Source organism: Aotus nancymaae, mitochondrion (assembly GCF_030222135.1).
Source record: "Aotus nancymaae mitochondrion, complete genome".
NCBI lineage: Eukaryota > Metazoa > Chordata > Mammalia > Primates > Aotidae > Aotus > Aotus nancymaae.
In genome coordinates this window covers 1-16,469 of record NC_018116.1, presented here as the reverse complement: position 1 = coordinate 16,469, position 16,469 = coordinate 1, and the positions used below count along the sequence as shown (strand labels likewise).

The following is a 16,469-nucleotide window of genomic DNA, read 5'->3' as shown; positions in this document are numbered from 1 at the left end:
TTAGTGGGTGTGAGAGTAGTAGAAATAAAATGTAAGTTGAGATCAATTTATTGCTCTTCAATTATTATAAGTATACTTTCTGAAGGGCGTGATTTGAGGTGTGTGAGAAGTAATTGTTGATAGTAGTGTTTGTTAATGCGTGGGATGTTGAGGATATACATATTTTTCAGTTCATGGGGTTTGCATGGAAAATAATGTCAATACTGGGATGTCCCTTTGTGGTTCGTGCCTCAGAAAATGGATTAAGCAGCTTGCGGGGTTGCGGTTTAAAATTTATTTTGGGTTTATGGGTTTATTGTGTAAAAATATCAATTATTTATTTATTTATGTCCTGAAACCATTGACTGAATTGCACCTTTAGTGGGTGGGATGGGAGCCGAGATGGGTATGTGCGATGGTAACCGGGTTTGGTCGAGCTATGCGCGATGACAGCAGAGAGGTCATTAAAGCACAGTCAGGTCCCACAGGACAGTTGTTGGAGCCCTTCCGGAACCTACGGGAATGCTGAGGAAAGCCCCCCCCCAAAAACTCCTACCCCAGGCGCCAGGTTGGTTCCTGTGACGCGGTTAAGAGGGTGATAGCGCCACACCATCGTGATGTCTTATTTAAGGGGAAAGTATGCACGTTCTTGGTGAGATGGCCCTGAAGCAAGAACCAGATGCCGGATACAGCTCAAGTATAGCCAAGCCCTGTCTATATGGGCCCGGAGCGAGATGGAGCAGCAGAAGTGGGCGGGTTGTTGATTTCACGTGAATAGCCAAACTAAGGGACCAAAAGAACGGTTGGATAGTCGTAACCGACTAAGGAATTAAGGTCCATGCCGACAACCGTGTTTGGAAGGATATTATGCACGTCTTAGTTCAGTGCACCATATCCGGGTGCCACCTTAACCTAATGTACTGTGTACGATTAAGCATGCGTAGTACTATGTATTATCCATGGGGTTAAACAATAATGCACTAATTACATAGCGGGGTGGATATATTATATATATTCTTACAAAGTACTTCATGGTTGAGCTTTCAATAGCATGGGTCTTGGCTGATAGTTCAGGGAGTAGTTTAAGTTTAGAATTTCAGCTTTGGGTGTTGATGGTAGAATAGATATTCTTTCCCTGAGTGTCCTAGGGAGTAGATACTTCCATTTCTGGTTTACAAGACCAGGGTATTGAGTTATACTACAAGGACTTATCATTTAAGTAATTTATTTTCAATTAAGGCGGAGAGGGGCATTAGAGTAATAATAATGAAGAAATATATAATAGATGCGGTTTGGCCAATGGTTACAAAGGGATATTCAACTGGTTGGCCTCCAATTCATGTAAGAGTTAGTAGGTCAGCCACTAAAGTTCAGAATAGAGTTTGGGTAATAGGTCGAAATATTATGCTTTGTTGTTTGGAGAGATGTAGTATAGGGATAACTATTAGAATTAGAATAGAAAGTATTAGAGCTAGGACTCCTCCAAGTTTATTGGGAATAGATCGTAGAATTGCGTATGCAAATAGGAAATATCACTCTGGCTTAATGTGGGGTGGAGTATTGAGGGGGTTAGCTAATGTATAGTTATCTGGGTCGGTTAGAAGGTCAGGTATAAATAGGGTTAGGCTTATTAGGGATAAGAGAAGAAAGATTAGGCCTAGAATATCTTTAGCTGTATAGTAGGGGTGGAATGTGATTTTGTCGGGGTCAGATATTATTCCTGATGGGTTACTTGATCCTGTTTCATGCAGAAATAATAGATGAATAGTTGCTAGGGCTGCGATAATAAAGGGTAAAATAAAGTGAAAGGTAAAGAATCGTGTGAGGGTAGCTTTGTCTACTGAGAAGCCCCCTCAAATTCATTGTACAAGGTCAGATCCGATGTAGGGGATTGCTGATAAAAGATTTGTAATTACTGTGGCCCCTCAGAATGATATTTGGCCTCATGGAAGAACATAGCCTATAAATGCTGTGGCTATGGTTGTAAGTAGTAGGATGGTACCGATATTTCAAGTCTTCAGAAAAAGGAAAGATCCATAGTAAAGTCCTCGGCCAATGTGGAGAAAAAGGCATACGAAAAATATGGAAGCGCCGTTGGCATGTATATAGCGAATTATTCAGCCATAGTTAACGTCTCGGGTGATATGGGCGACGGAGGAGAAGGCGGTTGAGGTGTCTGGTGTGTAGTGTATAGCTAAGAATAGGCCGGTGGTGATTTGAATAATTAGGCAAATGCCTAAGAGTGAGCCGAAATTTCATCAAGAGGAAATGTTGGATGGTGTGGGTAAATCAATAAATGATTCATTAATAATCTTTATTAGTGGGTGTGTTTTACGGGGGGAAGTCATTATATTCTTATAGTTGAAATACAACGATGGTTTTTCATATCATTAGTCATGGTTATAGTCCATGTGGGAATAATGACATATGTTTTATTTTTATTAAGTATTATTTTGGTGATGGGGTTTGTAGGATTTTCTTCTAAGCCTTCGCCTATTTATGGTGGGTTGGTGTTAATTTTTAGTGGTGCTGTGGGTTGCATAATTACACTGTATTTTGGTGGGTCATATATAGGACTTATAGTATTTTTGATTTATTTAGGGGGTATAATGGTTGTTTTTGGTTATACTGCGGCTATGGCTATTGACGAGCATCCTGAGACGTGAGTGTCGAGTACTGATATTTTGGGGATTTTCATGTTAGGTTTAATAATAGAAATAACTATAGTGGCTTTATTGGGTGGTGATCCTAATAAGACGGTAGAGGTTACTGTTAATTATAAGACTGTGGCGAGTTGAATAATTTATGAAGGTGAGGGGCCGGGATTGATTCGTGAGGATCCTACTGGTGCAGCTGCTTTATATAATTATGGTGTTTGAGTTGTTTTGGTTACTTGTTGGGCGTTATTTATGGGTATACATATTGCCATTGAGTTAACTCGAGGTGGGGGTTAAATAGTTAGGATAAGTGCTAGAGTAGGTGGAATAAAGAAGGATAGGAAATAGAGTTTAATTAAGCCTTTTTGGGTTGATGCGGTTGTGGAGATCGAGATTTGAGTTTGTATTGTTAGTTTTGGTATAGTTTTTTCAAATCAGAATAGGTCTAGTAAAGTAGATGTAAAGTTTTGGCTTGTAGCCAGGCTTGAGTGGGGATTAATACGATGAGTAGTGATTGAGTAGAAGCCTAATATATTGGAGAAGTAGAAGGTTTTTACTGGGGTGCTTAATTTTATGTTGTTGGTTATGAGACTAAGTTCTATTGCCAGGAAAAGCCCTAAGATGGTAACACTTAAGGCTATAAGTTTAAGGTAATGTGGCATGGTAACTTGGGGTTGTGAGGTAGGAGGAATACAACTAGAAATAAGAAACCCGGCGAAAATGCTACCTAGTGCTAGGCGATTAATTGGGTTTATTAATTGGGGGTTATTTTCGTTAATTGAGATAAGGGTTGAAAAGCGGGGATGCCCTGTTATTGTATGAGAAATAATGCGGATGCTATATATAGCTGTGAGGGAAGTAGCTACGAGGGTGGTTGTGAGGGCTCAGGCGTTGGTATACGACGTGTTGGCGGTTTCAATGATTAGGTCTTTTGAGTAAAAGCCTGTGAGAAAGGGTGTGCCTATTAGAGCAAGGCTGCCAATGACAAGGGAGGAGGCAGTGAATGGTAGGGTTTTAAATAGACCTCCTATTTTTCGGATATCTTGTTCATTATTGAGGCTGTGGATAATGGATCCTGCGGACAGAAATAGTATGGCTTTAAAGAAGGCGTGGGTACAGATATGGAGAAAGGCTAGATGTGGTTGGTTAATGCCGATTGTTACTATTATTAGGCCTAGTTGGCTTGAAGTTGAGAAGGCTACAATCTTTTTTAGATCATTCTGTGTGATAGCACAGATTGCTGTAAATAGGGTGGTGATAGCCCCTAGTGATAAGATAAGTGTTTGGGTTAGTAGATTATTTTCAATTAGGGGGTGGAAGCGGATAATTAGGAAAACTCCTGCTACAACTATTGTGCTGGAGTGTAGTAGTGCTGATACTGGGGTAGGTCCTTCTATGGCAGAGGGTAATCATGGATGAAGGCCAAATTGGGCTGACTTTCCTGTAGCTGCTAGTAGGAGGCTTATTAGGGGGAAAGAGTTTGATGTAGAGTCGAGAATAAATATTTGTTGGAAGTCTCATGAGTTAGAGTATAGAAAAAACCATGCTATTGCTAGGATAAAGCCAATATCTCCAATACGGTTATAAAGGATTGCTTGTAGGGCTGCTGTGTTAGCGTCTGTTCGGCCATGTCATCAGCTAATTAATAGGAAGGATATAATGCCTATTCCCTCCCATCCGATAAAAAGTTGAAATAGATTATTGGCGGTAATTAAAATTAGTATTGTAATAAGGAAAATAAGTAGATACTTGAGGAATTGGTTGATATTTGGGTCTGAGCTTATATATCATATTGAGAACTCTACAATTGATCAGGTAACGAATAGTGCTACGGGAGTAAATATTATGGAGAAGAAATCTAGTTTAAAGCTTATTGATAATTTGATAGTTTGGATTGTTATTCAATGTCAATTTGAGATTATTGACTCTTGGCCTGTGAAGATAAAAATTGTTGTAGATAAGATGCTAATAGTGAGGGCGTAAATGATGGCTAATTTTACATAATGTGGATATAGAGAGTTTTTGTGGGGATTAATTAGGGTAATTGTGATGGGTGCTAGGAGGGGAATTAATGTTATTAGAATAAGGGAAGAGTGTATTTTTACTTTTATTTGGAGTTGCACCAATATTTTTGGCTCCTAAGGCCAATGGATAACTGTTATCCTTTAAAAGTTGAGAAAGCCTGGCTGTTAGGCCTGGTAGCATGAGTTAGCAGTTCTTGCATACTTTCTCGGTAGTTAAGAAGTTGTGGGCTTCTATTATTAGATTCACAATCTAATGTTTTTATTAAACTATAGCTACAGGGTGTTAAGCCTATAATTGTTTTAGGGTCTAGAGTTAGGAGGAGAATTGGTGCTATGTGTATAATTATTAATGTGTTTTCTCGTGTGAATAGGGGTTTTACATTACTAGTACTGTATGTTAGTGGTCCTCGTTGTGTTGAAGTAAATATGTGTAGGGAGTATAGGGCTGTAATTAGTATATTGAACCCTGTAAATATAATGGTGAAGTTAGATCAGGAGAAGGAGGCTAAAATTGTGAATAGCTCTCCTATTAAATTAATAGTTGGGGGTAAGGCAAGGTTGGCTAGATTTGCTAGGAGTCATCAGAGAGCTAGTAATGGAAATAATGTTTGAAGGCCTCGAGTGAATATTATAGTTCGGCTGTGAATTCGTTCGTAGTTTGAGTTAGCTAGGCAGAATAATAGGGATGAGGTGAGCCCGTGGGCAATTATTAGAATTATTGCGCCTGTGAAGCTTCAGGGGGTTTGAATAAGAATAGCTAAAATAACAAGTGCTATGTGGCTAACAGAGGAGTAGGCAATGAGTGACTTTAGATCGGCTTGTCGTAAACAGATAGAGCTTGTTATAACTATGCCTCATAGTGATAAGATGAGAAAGGGATAGCTTATTTTTTCTGTCAGGGGATTAAGGATAGGAATAATTCGTATTATGCCATAGCCACCTAGTTTTAGTAAGACTGCTGCAAGTACTATTGAGCCGGCAATTGGGGCTTCGACATGGGCTTTAGGGAGTCAGAGGTGAAGTCCGTATAGGGGTAATTTAACTATAAAGGCTATTATGCAACCTAGTCATATAATATTATTAGTTCAAGAGAGTGGTGTTTCTTTGATACTTATTATTATTGTTAGTATGTTTAAAGAGCCTAAGTTGCTTAGGTGATAGAGAAGTGTAATAAGTAGGGGGAGGGACCCGGCTAATGTATAGAATAGGAAATATGAGCCGGCGTTGAGACGTTCTGGTTGATATCCTCAGCGGGTAATAATAATTAGAGTGGGGATTAGGGTGGTTTCAAACAGGATATAGAATAAAATTAGCTCTGTGGCCGTGAATGTTATAATTAATGAAATTTGTAGGAGGATTAATATTGATATATATAATTTTTTTCGTGGGAGGGGGTTGTTGTAGAGATGTTGTTGTGTGGCTAGAACTATTARTGGTAGTAGTCAGGCTGTGAGGGTTAGGAGTGGTGATGTTAGTGGATCTGAGAAAAAGTTTAGTGATAGATTACATGAGATATTGGGCATATATAGAGATATAAGGGTGAAAGCGCTAATTAGTAGGCTAGAGATTATTATATTAATTCATATTATGTGAGTTTTTGAAAGTCATATTATTGGGAGTATTATGATTGTTGGTAAAATAATTTTTAACATTGGAGTAGATTTAGATTTTGTACATAATCTAGACCATATAGGTTAGAGATTAAAACTAGTAGGGCTAGGCCCACTGCGGCTTCGCATGCGGCGAATACTAGAAGGACAACAGGTATTATATATATTAATGTCAGATGTATATTTAAAGTTGTAAGTGTGGCTATAATAAATAGTGATAGTATTATACCTTCTAGACACAGTAGGGATGATATCAGGTGGGATCGGTAAACTAATAGTCCTAGCAGGGATATAAAGTATGCTAGTAAAATATTGATAAAGATAAAAGGCACTTTAGTAAATATGATTTATCATAATCTAATGAGTCGAAATCATTTGTTTTAATTAAACTATTTACTAATTCAATTCACTCTAGGCCCTTTTGGGTTCATTCATAGGCCAGCCCTAGTGCTAGGATAACTAGTAGAGTTAGAATTATATTAACTGTTAGTATTAGGTTGTTTATTTGAGTTGCTCAAGGTAGGGGCAGTAGCAGGGCGATTTCTAGGTCAAATAGAAGAAATGTAATGGCAACCAAGAAAAATTTTATAGAGAAGGGTAGGCGGGCGGAAGTTGTGGGGTCAAATCCACATTCGTAAGGGTTATGTTTTTCGGCATATATATTTAATTGTGGAAGTCAAAATGTAATAGTAATTAGTAGTAGGGCTAGTAGGATATTAGTTGCCAGGGTTAGAGCTAGATTAATTACTCCCTCTCGAATATGTCGAGACTTATTGATTGGAAGTCAATAGTACTGTTTATACTAAGGGAGTAGGATCCTCATCAGTAAATAGAAATATAGAGGAATAGTCATACTACATCTACAAAATGTCAGTATCATGCGGCGGCTTCAAAGCCGAAGTGGTGGCTGGATGTAAAATGATATATTTGTTGGCGAATGTAGCACGTGGCAAGGAAAGTAGTTCCGATAATTACGTGAAGACCATGGAAACCTGTAGCTATAAAGAATGTGGAGCCGTAAATTCCGTCAGAGATAGTAAAGGAGGTTTCAGAGTATTCTGATATTTGCAGATAAGTAAAGTAGGCTCCTAGTGCGATGGTTATAAGTAGTGCTTGGGCTGATTCTTTTCGGTTAGCTTCTATTAGACTGTGATGTGCTCAGGTGATTGTGACTCCTGATGCAAGTAGAACAGCTGTATTTAAGAGTGGCACTTCTATGGGATTAAGGGGGAGGATGCCTGTAGGGGGTCAATGTCCTCCTGTTTGTGGAGTGGGGGCTAGGCTAGAGTGATAGAATGCTCAGAAGAAGCCAGCAAAAAAGAAAATTTCTGAGATAATAAATAGGACTATTCCGTATCGGAGGCCTTTTTGTACGGGTGGAGTATGGTGGCCTTGATATGTGCCCTCTCGGACAACGTCACGTCATCATTGGAATATTGTTATTGCGCTGGCTAGTAGTCCGGTGGCAAGGAGAAGGGTATAGTAGAAGTGAAATCATATAATTAGGCCAGAAGTTAATAGGAAGGCTGATAGAGCTCCTGTTAGTGGTCAGGGGCTTGGATTTACTATATGGTAGGCGTGTGTTTGGTGTGTCATTATGAGTTATCGTGTAAGTAAAGACTTACTAGAAGAGTAAAGACGTAAGCTTGAATTAGAGCTACACCTAATTCTAGAGTAATTAGTAAAATGATGATAATAATAGTGATTGTAGAAGAGGATATATAAATTGATATAAGGGTTAGTGCAGTGTCCCCTAGCAGGTGTATTAGTAGGTGGCCCGCTGTAATATTGGCTGTTAATCGTACGGCTAGTGCTATTGGTTGGATAAACAGGCTAATTGTTTCAATAATAATTAGTATTGGGATAAGTGGGACAGGGGTTCCTTGGGGCAGGAAGTGGGCAAGGGATGCCTTTGTTTTGAATCGAAGCCCTATAAATACGGTTGCCGCTCATAGGGGAATTGCTATGCCTAGATTCATTGATAGCTGAGTAGTGGGTGTAAATGCATAGGGTGTGAGTCCAAGGAGGTTATTTAGAGCAATGAAGGAGATTAGGGCTAAGAGTATAAGGGATCATGTTCGTCCTTTATTGGTATGGACTATTATTATTTGTTTTAGTGTAAGTTGAACCAACCATTGTTGAAGAGAAGAGAGTCGATTGTTGATTAGCTTGTTGGAGGGCATAATTAGTGTGGTAGGAAATAAAATAATTAATACTACTAAGGGGATTCCTAAAATTACTGGTACGTTGAAAGAGGTAAATAAATTTTGGTTCATTTTAGTTCTCAGGTTATTTTATGTTTTTGTGTTTTTATTGGCTTTGATGATGGAATATTATGAAAAGTAAAATTCAGTAATTTTAATTGAATAAAATAGAATAGGGCTACAATTATAGATAAAATCACTATTGGTCATGGTGAAATATCTAGTTGAGGCATTCACTGTAGAGAGGGGGTACTCTCAATCTTTAACTTAAAAGGTTAATGCTAGATAGCTTTACAGTGATACAATATATAAGTATGAGGCTCATACTTCGAAGTCTTGGAAGTAGATAAATTCTAGAACGATGGGCATGAAGCTATGATTTGATCCGCAGATTTCTGAACATTGTCCATAGAATAGGCCTGGGCGCATAGAGGCCAGTATGGCTTGATTTAAGCGTCCGGGGATTGCGTCGGTTTTAACACCTAATGATGGAACAGCTCATGAGTGTAAGACGTCTTGTGATGTAATTAGTATACGAATATCTGCTTCTATTGGGAGGGTTGTCCGGTTATCTACTTCGAGAAGTCGAAATTCGCCAGGTTCAAGGAAGTAGGTTGGTGTAATATAGGAATCAAATGCTAGGTCTTCATAGTCTGAGTATTCATAGCTTCAATATCATTGATGGCCAATTGCTTTGAGGGTTAGGTAGGGTTTATTAAATTCGTCTGTTATGTAGAGGATACGTAGGGATGGGAGAGCAATTATAATAAGAATAATTGCGGGCAGGATAGTTCAGATTATTTCGATTTCTTGGGCGTTTATGGTACTAGTGTGGGTTAATTTTGTAGTAAGTATTAGGGAAATAATATATAGGACTAGTGAGCTGATTAAGAAAATAATTATAAGGGCATGGTCGTGAAAAGCGATAAGTTCTTCTATAATAGGGGACGTGGCGTTTTGTAGGCCTAGTTGAGCTGGTGTTGCCATTAAGATATATAGATCTAAGTCTAAAATTTAACTTTTGACAAAGTTATGTAATTCTTTTACTAATATCTTATTGAAAAAGTCATAGGGTCTATGGAATTGGCTTGAAACCAATTTTTGGGGGTTCAAATCCTTCCTTTTTCGGCTAGGGTTTTTACATAAGTGGACTCTTCAAATGTGTGATAGGGAGGAGGGCAGCCGTAAAGTCACTCTAGATTAGTAGATAGTTGTTCAATAGTTGAAACCTTTCGTTTTGAGGAGAAAGCTTCTCAAATTATGAAAATTATTAAGATTACTGCTGTTAGAGAGATAAATGAGCCTACAGATGAAATAATATTTCATGTAGTATAAGCGTCGGGGTAGTCTGAGTATCGTCGAGGCATTCCGGACAGACCAAGGAAATGTTGTGGAAAAAAAGTTAAGTTTACACCTACAAATATGATGGTAAAGTGGATTTTGGCATAGGTTTGGTCAAGTGTATAACCTGAGAATAATGGGAATCAGTGAATAAAGCCACCCATAATAGCGAATACTGCTCCTATGGATAAGACGTAGTGGAAATGGGCTACTACATAATATGTATCATGTAGAACAATGTCTAATGATGAATTGGCTAGCACGATTCCTGTTAGTCCACCTACGGTAAAGAGAAAAATAAAACCTAGAGCTCATAGTATTGCGGGAGATCATTTAATGTTGCCGCCATGCAGTGTAGCTAGTCAGCTGAAGACCTTTACTCCGGTAGGGATGGCAATAATTATAGTGGCTGATGTAAAATATGCACGTGTATCAACATCTATTCCCACTGTAAATATGTGGTGGGCTCATACAATAAATCCTAGGAAGCCAATGGATATTATAGCTCAGACTATTCCTATATACCCGAATGGTTCTTTTTTGTTGGAATAATATGTTACGATATGTGAAATTATTCCAAAGCCCGGTAAAATAAGGATATATACTTCAGGGTGTCCGAAGAATCAAAATAGGTGTTGATATAGAATGGGGTCGCCGCCACCGGCAGGATCAAAGAAAGTAGTGTTAAGGTTACGGTCAGTAAGCAGTATAGTAATTCCGGCGGCTAGGACTGGAAGGGAGAGGAGTAAAAGGACTGCTGTGATAAGGACGGATCAGACAAAAAGGGGTGTTTGGTATTGGGTTATGGCTGGGGGTTTTATATTAATAATTGTTGTAATAAAGTTAATGGCTCCTAGAATTGAAGAAATACCTGCCAGATGAAGTGAGAAAATAGTTAAATCTACAGAGGCTCCTGGGTGCGATATGTTTCCTGCTAAGGGTGGATAAACTGTTCAGCCGGTTCCTGCGCCAGCCTCTAGAGTTGAGGATGCAAGTAAGAGTAGTAGAGATGGGGGTAGAAGTCAGAAGCTTATGTTATTTATTCGGGGGAATGCTATATCAGGGGCACCAATTATTAGGGGAATTAGTCAGTTTCCAAATCCCCCAATTATAATTGGTATTACTATAAAGAAAATTATAATGAATGCGTGGGCAGTAACAATAACGTTGTATACATGATCATCTTCCATTAGGCTTCCCGGTTGACCTAATTCTGCTCGAATTAAAAGGCTTAGGGCTGTTCCCACTGCCCCCGCTCAAGCACCAAATAATAGGTATAGTGTTCCGATGTCTTTATGGTTAGTTGAAAATAATCAGCGGTTTATGAACATAGGTACGAGAGGTAAAATGGCTGAGTAAGCATTAGACTGTAAATCTAAAGACAGAGGGATAGTCCTCTTTTTACCAGCCTTGAGGTGATATATCACATTGAATTGCAAATTCAAAGAAGCAGCTTCAATTCTGCCGGGGCTTCTCCCGCCTTTTTTCCCCAACGGCGGGAGAAGTAGATTGAAGCCAGTTGATTAGGCTTTTTAGCTGTTAACTAAATTTTCGTGGGTTAAAGTCCCATCAATCTAGAAAGGGCTTAGCTTAATTAAAGTAGTTGATTTGCGTTCAGTTGATGCAAAATAGAGTTTTGCAGTCCTTATAGAGATGCAGAAATTAAGTAGAACTTACTTACTGAGGGCTTTGAAGGCTCTTGGTCTGTATTAACCTAAATTTCTATATTATTAGTATTAGTGGTGTTACGGGTAGAAGGAAAATAGAGGCTACTATGAGTGGGGGTAATAGTGGTGTTGGTTTTATATATTTTAGCTGTCAGTTGATTTTTGTGTTATTAGATGTGGGGAATATTGTTATTGAAATGGAATATGATAGTCGTATGTAGAAATATAAATTTATTAATGTTAATATTGCTATGGTGAGGGGAAAAATAAGGTTATCATTTTTTGTAAGTTCTTGTATGATAGCTCATTTGGGGGAGAAGCCTGTTAGCGGGGGTAGGCCTCCTAAGGATATCATTATTAGTGGAATTATGGGTATTATTCATGTGAGTTTATTTCAGGAGTGTGATAGTGAGAGGGTTGTTAGATTTGAGTTTATAAAGAATATTATAAAAGTGGAGATTGTTAGGAAAATATAGATGATTAAGCTTAGGATGGTAATATTTGGATCATAATATAGTACTGCTATTATTCATCCTATATGGGTAATTGATGAGTAGGCTATAATTTTGCGTAGTTGTGTCTGATTAAGTCCTCCTCAGCTGCCGATTATAATTGATAAGATTGAGATTATTAATAGAGTGTTTAGGTTTATTGGTGGAAAAATTTGAAGAATAATTGATATGGGGGCTAATTTTTGTCATGTGAGAATAAGTATGGCGGGGGTTAGAGGAACGCCTTGAGTTACTTCTGGAAGTCAGAAGTGAAGGGGAGCTATTCCTAGTTTTATTACTAGGGCAATTAATATTATTGTGGATAGAATTTTGTTAAAGGACGGGTTGATTGTTCATTGTCCGGAAAATAGGGTATTAAGGAAAATAGCTATAAGAAGAACTATGGATGCGGTTGCTTGCATTAAAAAATATTTAGTGGATGCTTCTGTGGAGCGGGGGCTTGTGTTTTTGGCTAGAATTGGTACGATAGCTAGTATATTTAATTCTAGGCCTATTCAAATCAGAAATCAATGTGAGCTTAGAATTGTAATTATGGTTCCTATTAGGATAGTAAAGGAGATAATGAGGTAGGCTAGAGGATTAATTTTAGTACGGGAAGGGTTAAACCAACATTTTCGGGGTATGGGCCCGATAGCTTATTTAGCTGACCTTACTGTTTAGGATGTAGTGTAATAGGTAGCACGGAGAATTTTGAGTTCTCAGGTATGGGTTCAACTCCTATAGTTCTAGAAATAAGAGGATTTAAACCTCTATAATTTACTCTATCAAAGTAATTCTTTTGTCAGACATATTTCTTACGTTTGGGGTGGGATGCCAGATGTTAGGGTAGGTATTGAGATATATCACATGCATAGTGCTAATGTAAGTGGTAAAAATTTTTTTCATAGGAGATGTATTAGTTGGTCATATCGGAATCGGGGATATGCTGTTCGGATTCATAGGAATAGGGAGGTTAATAGAACGGTTTTGGTTACAAAGTTGATTGTGTAAAGTTCTGGTATAGTAATATTGTGGGATGTTGCTAGGAAAATAGTAGTGGTTAGGGCATTTATTATAATAATATTTATATATTCTGCTATAAAAAATAGGGCAAATGAGCCTGCAGCATACTCAATATTGAAGCCTGAAACTAGTTCTGATTCGCCTTCTGTTAAATCAAAGGGGGCTCGGTTGGTTTCTGCTAATGTAGAAATAAATCATATTATGGCTAGGGGTCATGATGGTAGTAGTAGTCAAGAGTGTTCTTGTGTTACAATAAGTGAATGTAGGTTGAATGAGCCGCTTATTAGTAGAACGGACAGTAGAATGATGGCCAGGGTAACCTCATATGAGATTGTTTGGGCTACGGCTCGTAGTGCTCCGATAAGTGCGTAGTTTGAGTTGGATGCTCATCCAGATCATAGAATTGAATATACGGCTAGACTTGATGTGGCTAGTATAAATAGAAGGCCTAAGTTAAAGTTGTTTAGGGGGTGTGGTATGGGGAGAGGAGTTCATATGAGAAGGGCAATGGAGAGAGCTAGGGTTGGAGCAGTTACGTATAGTGTTGTGGCAGATGTAGTGGGAAGTAGGGGTTCTTTTGTAAAGAGCTTTATTGCGTCTGCGATTGGTTGAAGTAGACCGTAAGGGCCTACGATGTTGGGGCCTTTGCGAAATTGTATGTAGCCTAAAATTTTTCGTTCTATAAGTGTTAGAAATGCTATGGCAATTAGAGCGGGGATAACTAGTAGAAGTAAATTAATTATGAACACTTTGTTAAGAAGAGGAGTTGAACCTCTGATTGTAAAGTTTTAAGTTTTATGCAATTGCCGGGCTCTGCCATCTTAACAAGCCCTGTTCTTGGGCAGGGTTAATAGTTTGTGAAATTAAGATTATAATCATTTTATTTGTGGGGGCGCTTTATGAAGTAGGCTCCATTTCTCTTGTCCTTTCGTACTGGGAGAAATATTTAATAGATAGAAACCGACCTGGATTTCTCCGGTCTGAACTCAGATCACGTAAGACTTTAATCGTTGAACAAACGAACCTTTAATAGCGGCTGCACCATTAGGATGTCTTGATCCAACATCGAGGTCGTAAACCCTATTGTCGATATGAACTCTAAAATAGGATTGCGCTGTTATCCCTAGGGTAACTTGGTCCGTTGATCAAGTTATTGGGTCAATGAGTGTAAATTACTTAGACTAGTGAGGTCTTGGTATATGCTTTTCGGAGGTTGTGTTATGCTCCGAGGTCACCCCAACCAAAATTTATAATACATTGACAGTGGGTTAGTGCCTGTGGGTATTTAGAGCATTTGTTTGTATTATTAAATTGAAGCTCCATAGGGTCTTCTCGTCTTATTTAGTTATATCCGCCTCTTCACGGATAGGTCAATTTCACTGATTAAAAGTAAGAGACAGTTAAACCCTCGTGTGGCCATTCATGCAAGTCCCTATTTAGAGAACAAGTGATTATGCTACCTTTGCACGGTCAGGGTACCGCGGCCGTTAAACATGTGTCACTGGGCAGGCAGTGCCTCTAATACTAGTAATGCTAGAGGTGATGTTTTTGGTAAACAGGCGGGGTTAGAGTTTGCCGAGTTCCTTTTACTTTTTTTAATCTTTCCTGGGTGCATGCCTGTGTTGGGTTAACAGTTTGTTTAATAGGTTAGTTGGGTTGTGGTATATGATGATTGGGCTGTTAACTAACAGTAGTTGTTTCGGTCTGAGATAAGCTTATGCGGGGAGAATAGTTTCATGTTACTTATATTAACATTATTGCTTCTATTAAGTAATAGATCAGTCCAATGTGCTTTAGGAGTTCAGTATATTGGGTGGGATTAAGAAAAGGTGAGTGTTGAGCTTAAACGCTTTCTTAATTGATGGCTGCTTTTAGGCCAACTATGGTGGCGGGGTGTTTTACTCTCTATGTAAAGGTTGTTTCCTAGGGTCTAAGGAGCTGTCCCTCTTTAGACTAACAATTAAATTTACGGGAGGATTAAATAGTTCTGTAAGTAAATTTAAGGTTGAACTAAGATTCTGTCTTGGACAACCAGCTATCACCAGGCTCGGTAGGTTTGTCGCCACTACCCATAGATTTTCCCACTATTTTGCCACATAGATGGGTGTGCTCTTTTAGCTGTCCTTGGGTAGCTCGCCTGGTTTCGGGGAGCATTATTGAAGTTCTCTATATAAAGTTATTTCTAGTTAATTCATTATGCAGAAGGTACAAGAGTTTATCTTTGCTTTATTGTGCTTTGTTGATTTTTTCTTTCCCTTACGGTACTATATCTATTGCGCCTAGGGTATAATTTCTATCTCCTATACTTTTATAGTGGGTAAATGATTTGGTTATTATGTTTAGTTATTATAATTGTATGGGACTAGGGCTAGAGTTGGCTCAAAGTGGTCATTTCTTGTGAGATCTTCCGGGTGTAAGCCGGATGCTTTAATTTAAGCTACACTTTGATTCATCCAAGCGCACTTTCCAGTACGCTTACCATGTTACGACTTATCCCCTCTATATCAGTATGTAGTAGTTTACTGTTAATTTACTTTTATATGATGTTTGAGGAGGGTGACGGGCGGTGTGTGCGTGCTTAATGGCCTTGTTTCAATCAAGCTCTCTATTCTTGATTTACTGCTAAATCCACCTTGGGCCTTTAGATTTCATAAAGGCTATCGTGTGTAGTTTTCTAGATTAGAAAATGTAGCCCATTTCTTTCCACCTCATTGGCTGCACCTTGACCTAACGTTTTTATGATGATGCTTTTGCTTACTCTGCAATCTTTAAGGAGTTTGCTGAAGATGGCGGTATACAGACTGGTGGCAAGAGGTGGTAAGGTTTATCGGGGTGTATCGATTATAGAACAGGCTCCTCTAGACGGATGTAAAGCACCGCCAGGTCCTTTGAGTTTCAAGCTGTGGCTTGTAGTATTCTGGCGAAGAACTTTGTTAATTTAGTTATTGAAGTTTAGGGCTAAGCATAGTGGGGTATCTAATCCCAGTTTGTGCCTTAGCTATAGTGTGTTCAGAGTATTAAAGCCACTTTCGTAAAGTATTTTACTATAACTGGAGTTTTCTACGACTTAATTATAGGTTAGCTTTATTGGGAATAAATCTTAAACACTCTTTACGCCGAGTTCTATTAACTTGAGTCAATCGTATGGCCGCGGTGGCTGGCACGAAATTGACCAACTCTTATGGTCAGTGTAACTTAGTTGAACTTTCGTTCATTGCTAAAAGTTTGTCACTGCTGTCTCCCGTGGGGGCGTGGCTAAGCAAAGTGTTTTGAGCTGCATGTGTGCGTGCTTGATACTCGCTCCTCATGTTATAATAGTCTAGAGGGCATTTTCACAGGATTGTAGATGCTTGCATGTGTAATTTCACTGAGAGCTAATAGAAAGGCTAGGACCAAACCTATTTGTTTATGGGGTGTTATTTACCCGTCTAGACATTTTCAGTGTCTTGCTTTAACTATTAAGCTACATTAAC

The 16,469-nt window shown here is 38.7% G+C and overlaps 13 protein-coding genes and 24 non-coding genes across 37 annotated transcripts, besides 6 other annotated features; 3 read left to right on the top strand and 34 right to left on the bottom strand. All coding sequences in view use genetic code 2, as the record gives it.

Annotated features, from left to right (window-relative positions):
• Positions 1-1,050: a D loop (control region).
• Positions 170-477: an origin of replication (H-strand origin).
• Positions 244-254: a sequence feature (CSB3).
• Positions 261-262: an origin of replication.
• Positions 262-274: a sequence feature (CSB2).
• Positions 324-347: a sequence feature (CSB1).
• Positions 1,051-1,119, bottom strand: B268_mgt22. The gene has a single exon. It is a non-coding gene; the product is annotated as a tRNA-Pro (tRNA).
• On the bottom strand, positions 1,120-1,187 carry B268_mgt21. The gene has a single exon. It is a non-coding gene; the product is annotated as a tRNA-Thr (tRNA).
• Positions 1,188-2,327, bottom strand: CYTB (cytochrome b). Its single transcript has one exon. The coding sequence runs from the start codon at positions 2,325-2,327 to the stop codon at positions 1,188-1,190; it is 1,140 nt and encodes a 379-aa protein (YP_006503769.1).
• A 3-nt stretch (positions 2,328-2,330) lies between these two features.
• B268_mgt20 lies at positions 2,331-2,399 on the bottom strand. The gene has a single exon. It is a non-coding gene; the product is annotated as a tRNA-Glu (tRNA).
• ND6 (NADH dehydrogenase subunit 6) lies at positions 2,400-2,933 on the top strand. The gene has a single exon. It carries the CDS (start codon positions 2,400-2,402, stop codon positions 2,931-2,933), a length of 534 nt encoding a protein of 177 aa, YP_006503768.1.
• Positions 2,930-4,735, bottom strand: ND5 (NADH dehydrogenase subunit 5). Its single transcript has one exon. The coding sequence runs from the start codon at positions 4,733-4,735 to the stop codon at positions 2,930-2,932; it is 1,806 nt and encodes a 601-aa protein (YP_006503767.1).
• A 3-nt stretch (positions 4,736-4,738) lies between these two features.
• B268_mgt19 lies at positions 4,739-4,809 on the bottom strand. The gene has a single exon. It is a non-coding gene; the product is annotated as a tRNA-Leu (tRNA).
• Positions 4,810-4,868, bottom strand: B268_mgt18. Its single transcript has one exon. It is a non-coding gene; the product is annotated as a tRNA-Ser (tRNA).
• Positions 4,869-4,937, bottom strand: B268_mgt17. Its single transcript has one exon. It is a non-coding gene; the product is annotated as a tRNA-His (tRNA).
• On the bottom strand, positions 4,938-6,312 carry ND4 (NADH dehydrogenase subunit 4). Its single transcript has one exon. A coding segment is annotated over exon 1 (1,375 nt).
• Positions 6,306-6,602, bottom strand: ND4L (NADH dehydrogenase subunit 4L). The gene has a single exon. It carries the CDS (start codon positions 6,600-6,602, stop codon positions 6,306-6,308), a length of 297 nt encoding a protein of 98 aa, YP_006503765.1.
• A 1-nt stretch (position 6,603) lies between these two features.
• On the bottom strand, positions 6,604-6,669 carry B268_mgt16. The gene has a single exon. It is a non-coding gene; the product is annotated as a tRNA-Arg (tRNA).
• Positions 6,670-7,015, bottom strand: ND3 (NADH dehydrogenase subunit 3). Its single transcript has one exon. A coding segment is annotated over exon 1 (346 nt).
• Positions 7,016-7,082, bottom strand: B268_mgt15. Its single transcript has one exon. It is a non-coding gene; the product is annotated as a tRNA-Gly (tRNA).
• On the bottom strand, positions 7,083-7,866 carry COX3 (cytochrome c oxidase subunit III). Its single transcript has one exon. A coding segment is annotated over exon 1 (784 nt).
• ATP6 (ATP synthase F0 subunit 6) lies at positions 7,866-8,546 on the bottom strand. The gene has a single exon. The coding sequence runs from the start codon at positions 8,544-8,546 to the stop codon at positions 7,866-7,868; it is 681 nt and encodes a 226-aa protein (YP_006503762.1).
• On the bottom strand, positions 8,507-8,707 carry ATP8 (ATP synthase F0 subunit 8). The gene has a single exon. The coding sequence runs from the start codon at positions 8,705-8,707 to the stop codon at positions 8,507-8,509; it is 201 nt and encodes a 66-aa protein (YP_006503761.1).
• A 1-nt stretch (position 8,708) lies between these two features.
• B268_mgt14 lies at positions 8,709-8,773 on the bottom strand. The gene has a single exon. It is a non-coding gene; the product is annotated as a tRNA-Lys (tRNA).
• On the bottom strand, positions 8,774-9,461 carry COX2 (cytochrome c oxidase subunit II). The gene has a single exon. A coding segment is annotated over exon 1 (688 nt).
• Positions 9,462-9,530, bottom strand: B268_mgt13. Its single transcript has one exon. It is a non-coding gene; the product is annotated as a tRNA-Asp (tRNA).
• A 1-nt stretch (position 9,531) lies between these two features.
• Positions 9,532-9,603, top strand: B268_mgt12. Its single transcript has one exon. It is a non-coding gene; the product is annotated as a tRNA-Ser (tRNA).
• On the bottom strand, positions 9,590-11,146 carry COX1 (cytochrome c oxidase subunit I). The gene has a single exon. The coding sequence runs from the start codon at positions 11,144-11,146 to the stop codon at positions 9,590-9,592; it is 1,557 nt and encodes a 518-aa protein (YP_006503759.1).
• A 10-nt stretch (positions 11,147-11,156) lies between these two features.
• Positions 11,157-11,222, bottom strand: B268_mgt11. Its single transcript has one exon. It is a non-coding gene; the product is annotated as a tRNA-Tyr (tRNA).
• Positions 11,222-11,288, bottom strand: B268_mgt10. Its single transcript has one exon. It is a non-coding gene; the product is annotated as a tRNA-Cys (tRNA).
• A 32-nt stretch (positions 11,289-11,320) lies between these two features.
• Positions 11,321-11,393, bottom strand: B268_mgt09. Its single transcript has one exon. It is a non-coding gene; the product is annotated as a tRNA-Asn (tRNA).
• A 1-nt stretch (position 11,394) lies between these two features.
• Positions 11,395-11,463, bottom strand: B268_mgt08. Its single transcript has one exon. It is a non-coding gene; the product is annotated as a tRNA-Ala (tRNA).
• Positions 11,464-11,474: 11 nt separating this feature from the next.
• B268_mgt07 lies at positions 11,475-11,539 on the bottom strand. Its single transcript has one exon. It is a non-coding gene; the product is annotated as a tRNA-Trp (tRNA).
• On the bottom strand, positions 11,540-12,578 carry ND2 (NADH dehydrogenase subunit 2). Its single transcript has one exon. A coding segment is annotated over exon 1 (1,039 nt).
• Positions 12,579-12,580: 2 nt separating this feature from the next.
• B268_mgt06 lies at positions 12,581-12,648 on the bottom strand. The gene has a single exon. It is a non-coding gene; the product is annotated as a tRNA-Met (tRNA).
• A 3-nt stretch (positions 12,649-12,651) lies between these two features.
• On the top strand, positions 12,652-12,723 carry B268_mgt05. The gene has a single exon. It is a non-coding gene; the product is annotated as a tRNA-Gln (tRNA).
• Positions 12,721-12,789, bottom strand: B268_mgt04. Its single transcript has one exon. It is a non-coding gene; the product is annotated as a tRNA-Ile (tRNA).
• On the bottom strand, positions 12,790-13,745 carry ND1 (NADH dehydrogenase subunit 1). Its single transcript has one exon. A coding segment is annotated over exon 1 (956 nt).
• A 2-nt stretch (positions 13,746-13,747) lies between these two features.
• On the bottom strand, positions 13,748-13,822 carry B268_mgt03. Its single transcript has one exon. It is a non-coding gene; the product is annotated as a tRNA-Leu (tRNA).
• Positions 13,823-15,375, bottom strand: B268_mgr01. Its single transcript has one exon. It is a non-coding gene; the product is annotated as a l-rRNA (ribosomal RNA).
• Positions 15,376-15,443, bottom strand: B268_mgt02. The gene has a single exon. It is a non-coding gene; the product is annotated as a tRNA-Val (tRNA).
• On the bottom strand, positions 15,444-16,399 carry B268_mgr02. The gene has a single exon. It is a non-coding gene; the product is annotated as a s-rRNA (ribosomal RNA).
• Positions 16,400-16,469, bottom strand: B268_mgt01. The gene has a single exon. It is a non-coding gene; the product is annotated as a tRNA-Phe (tRNA).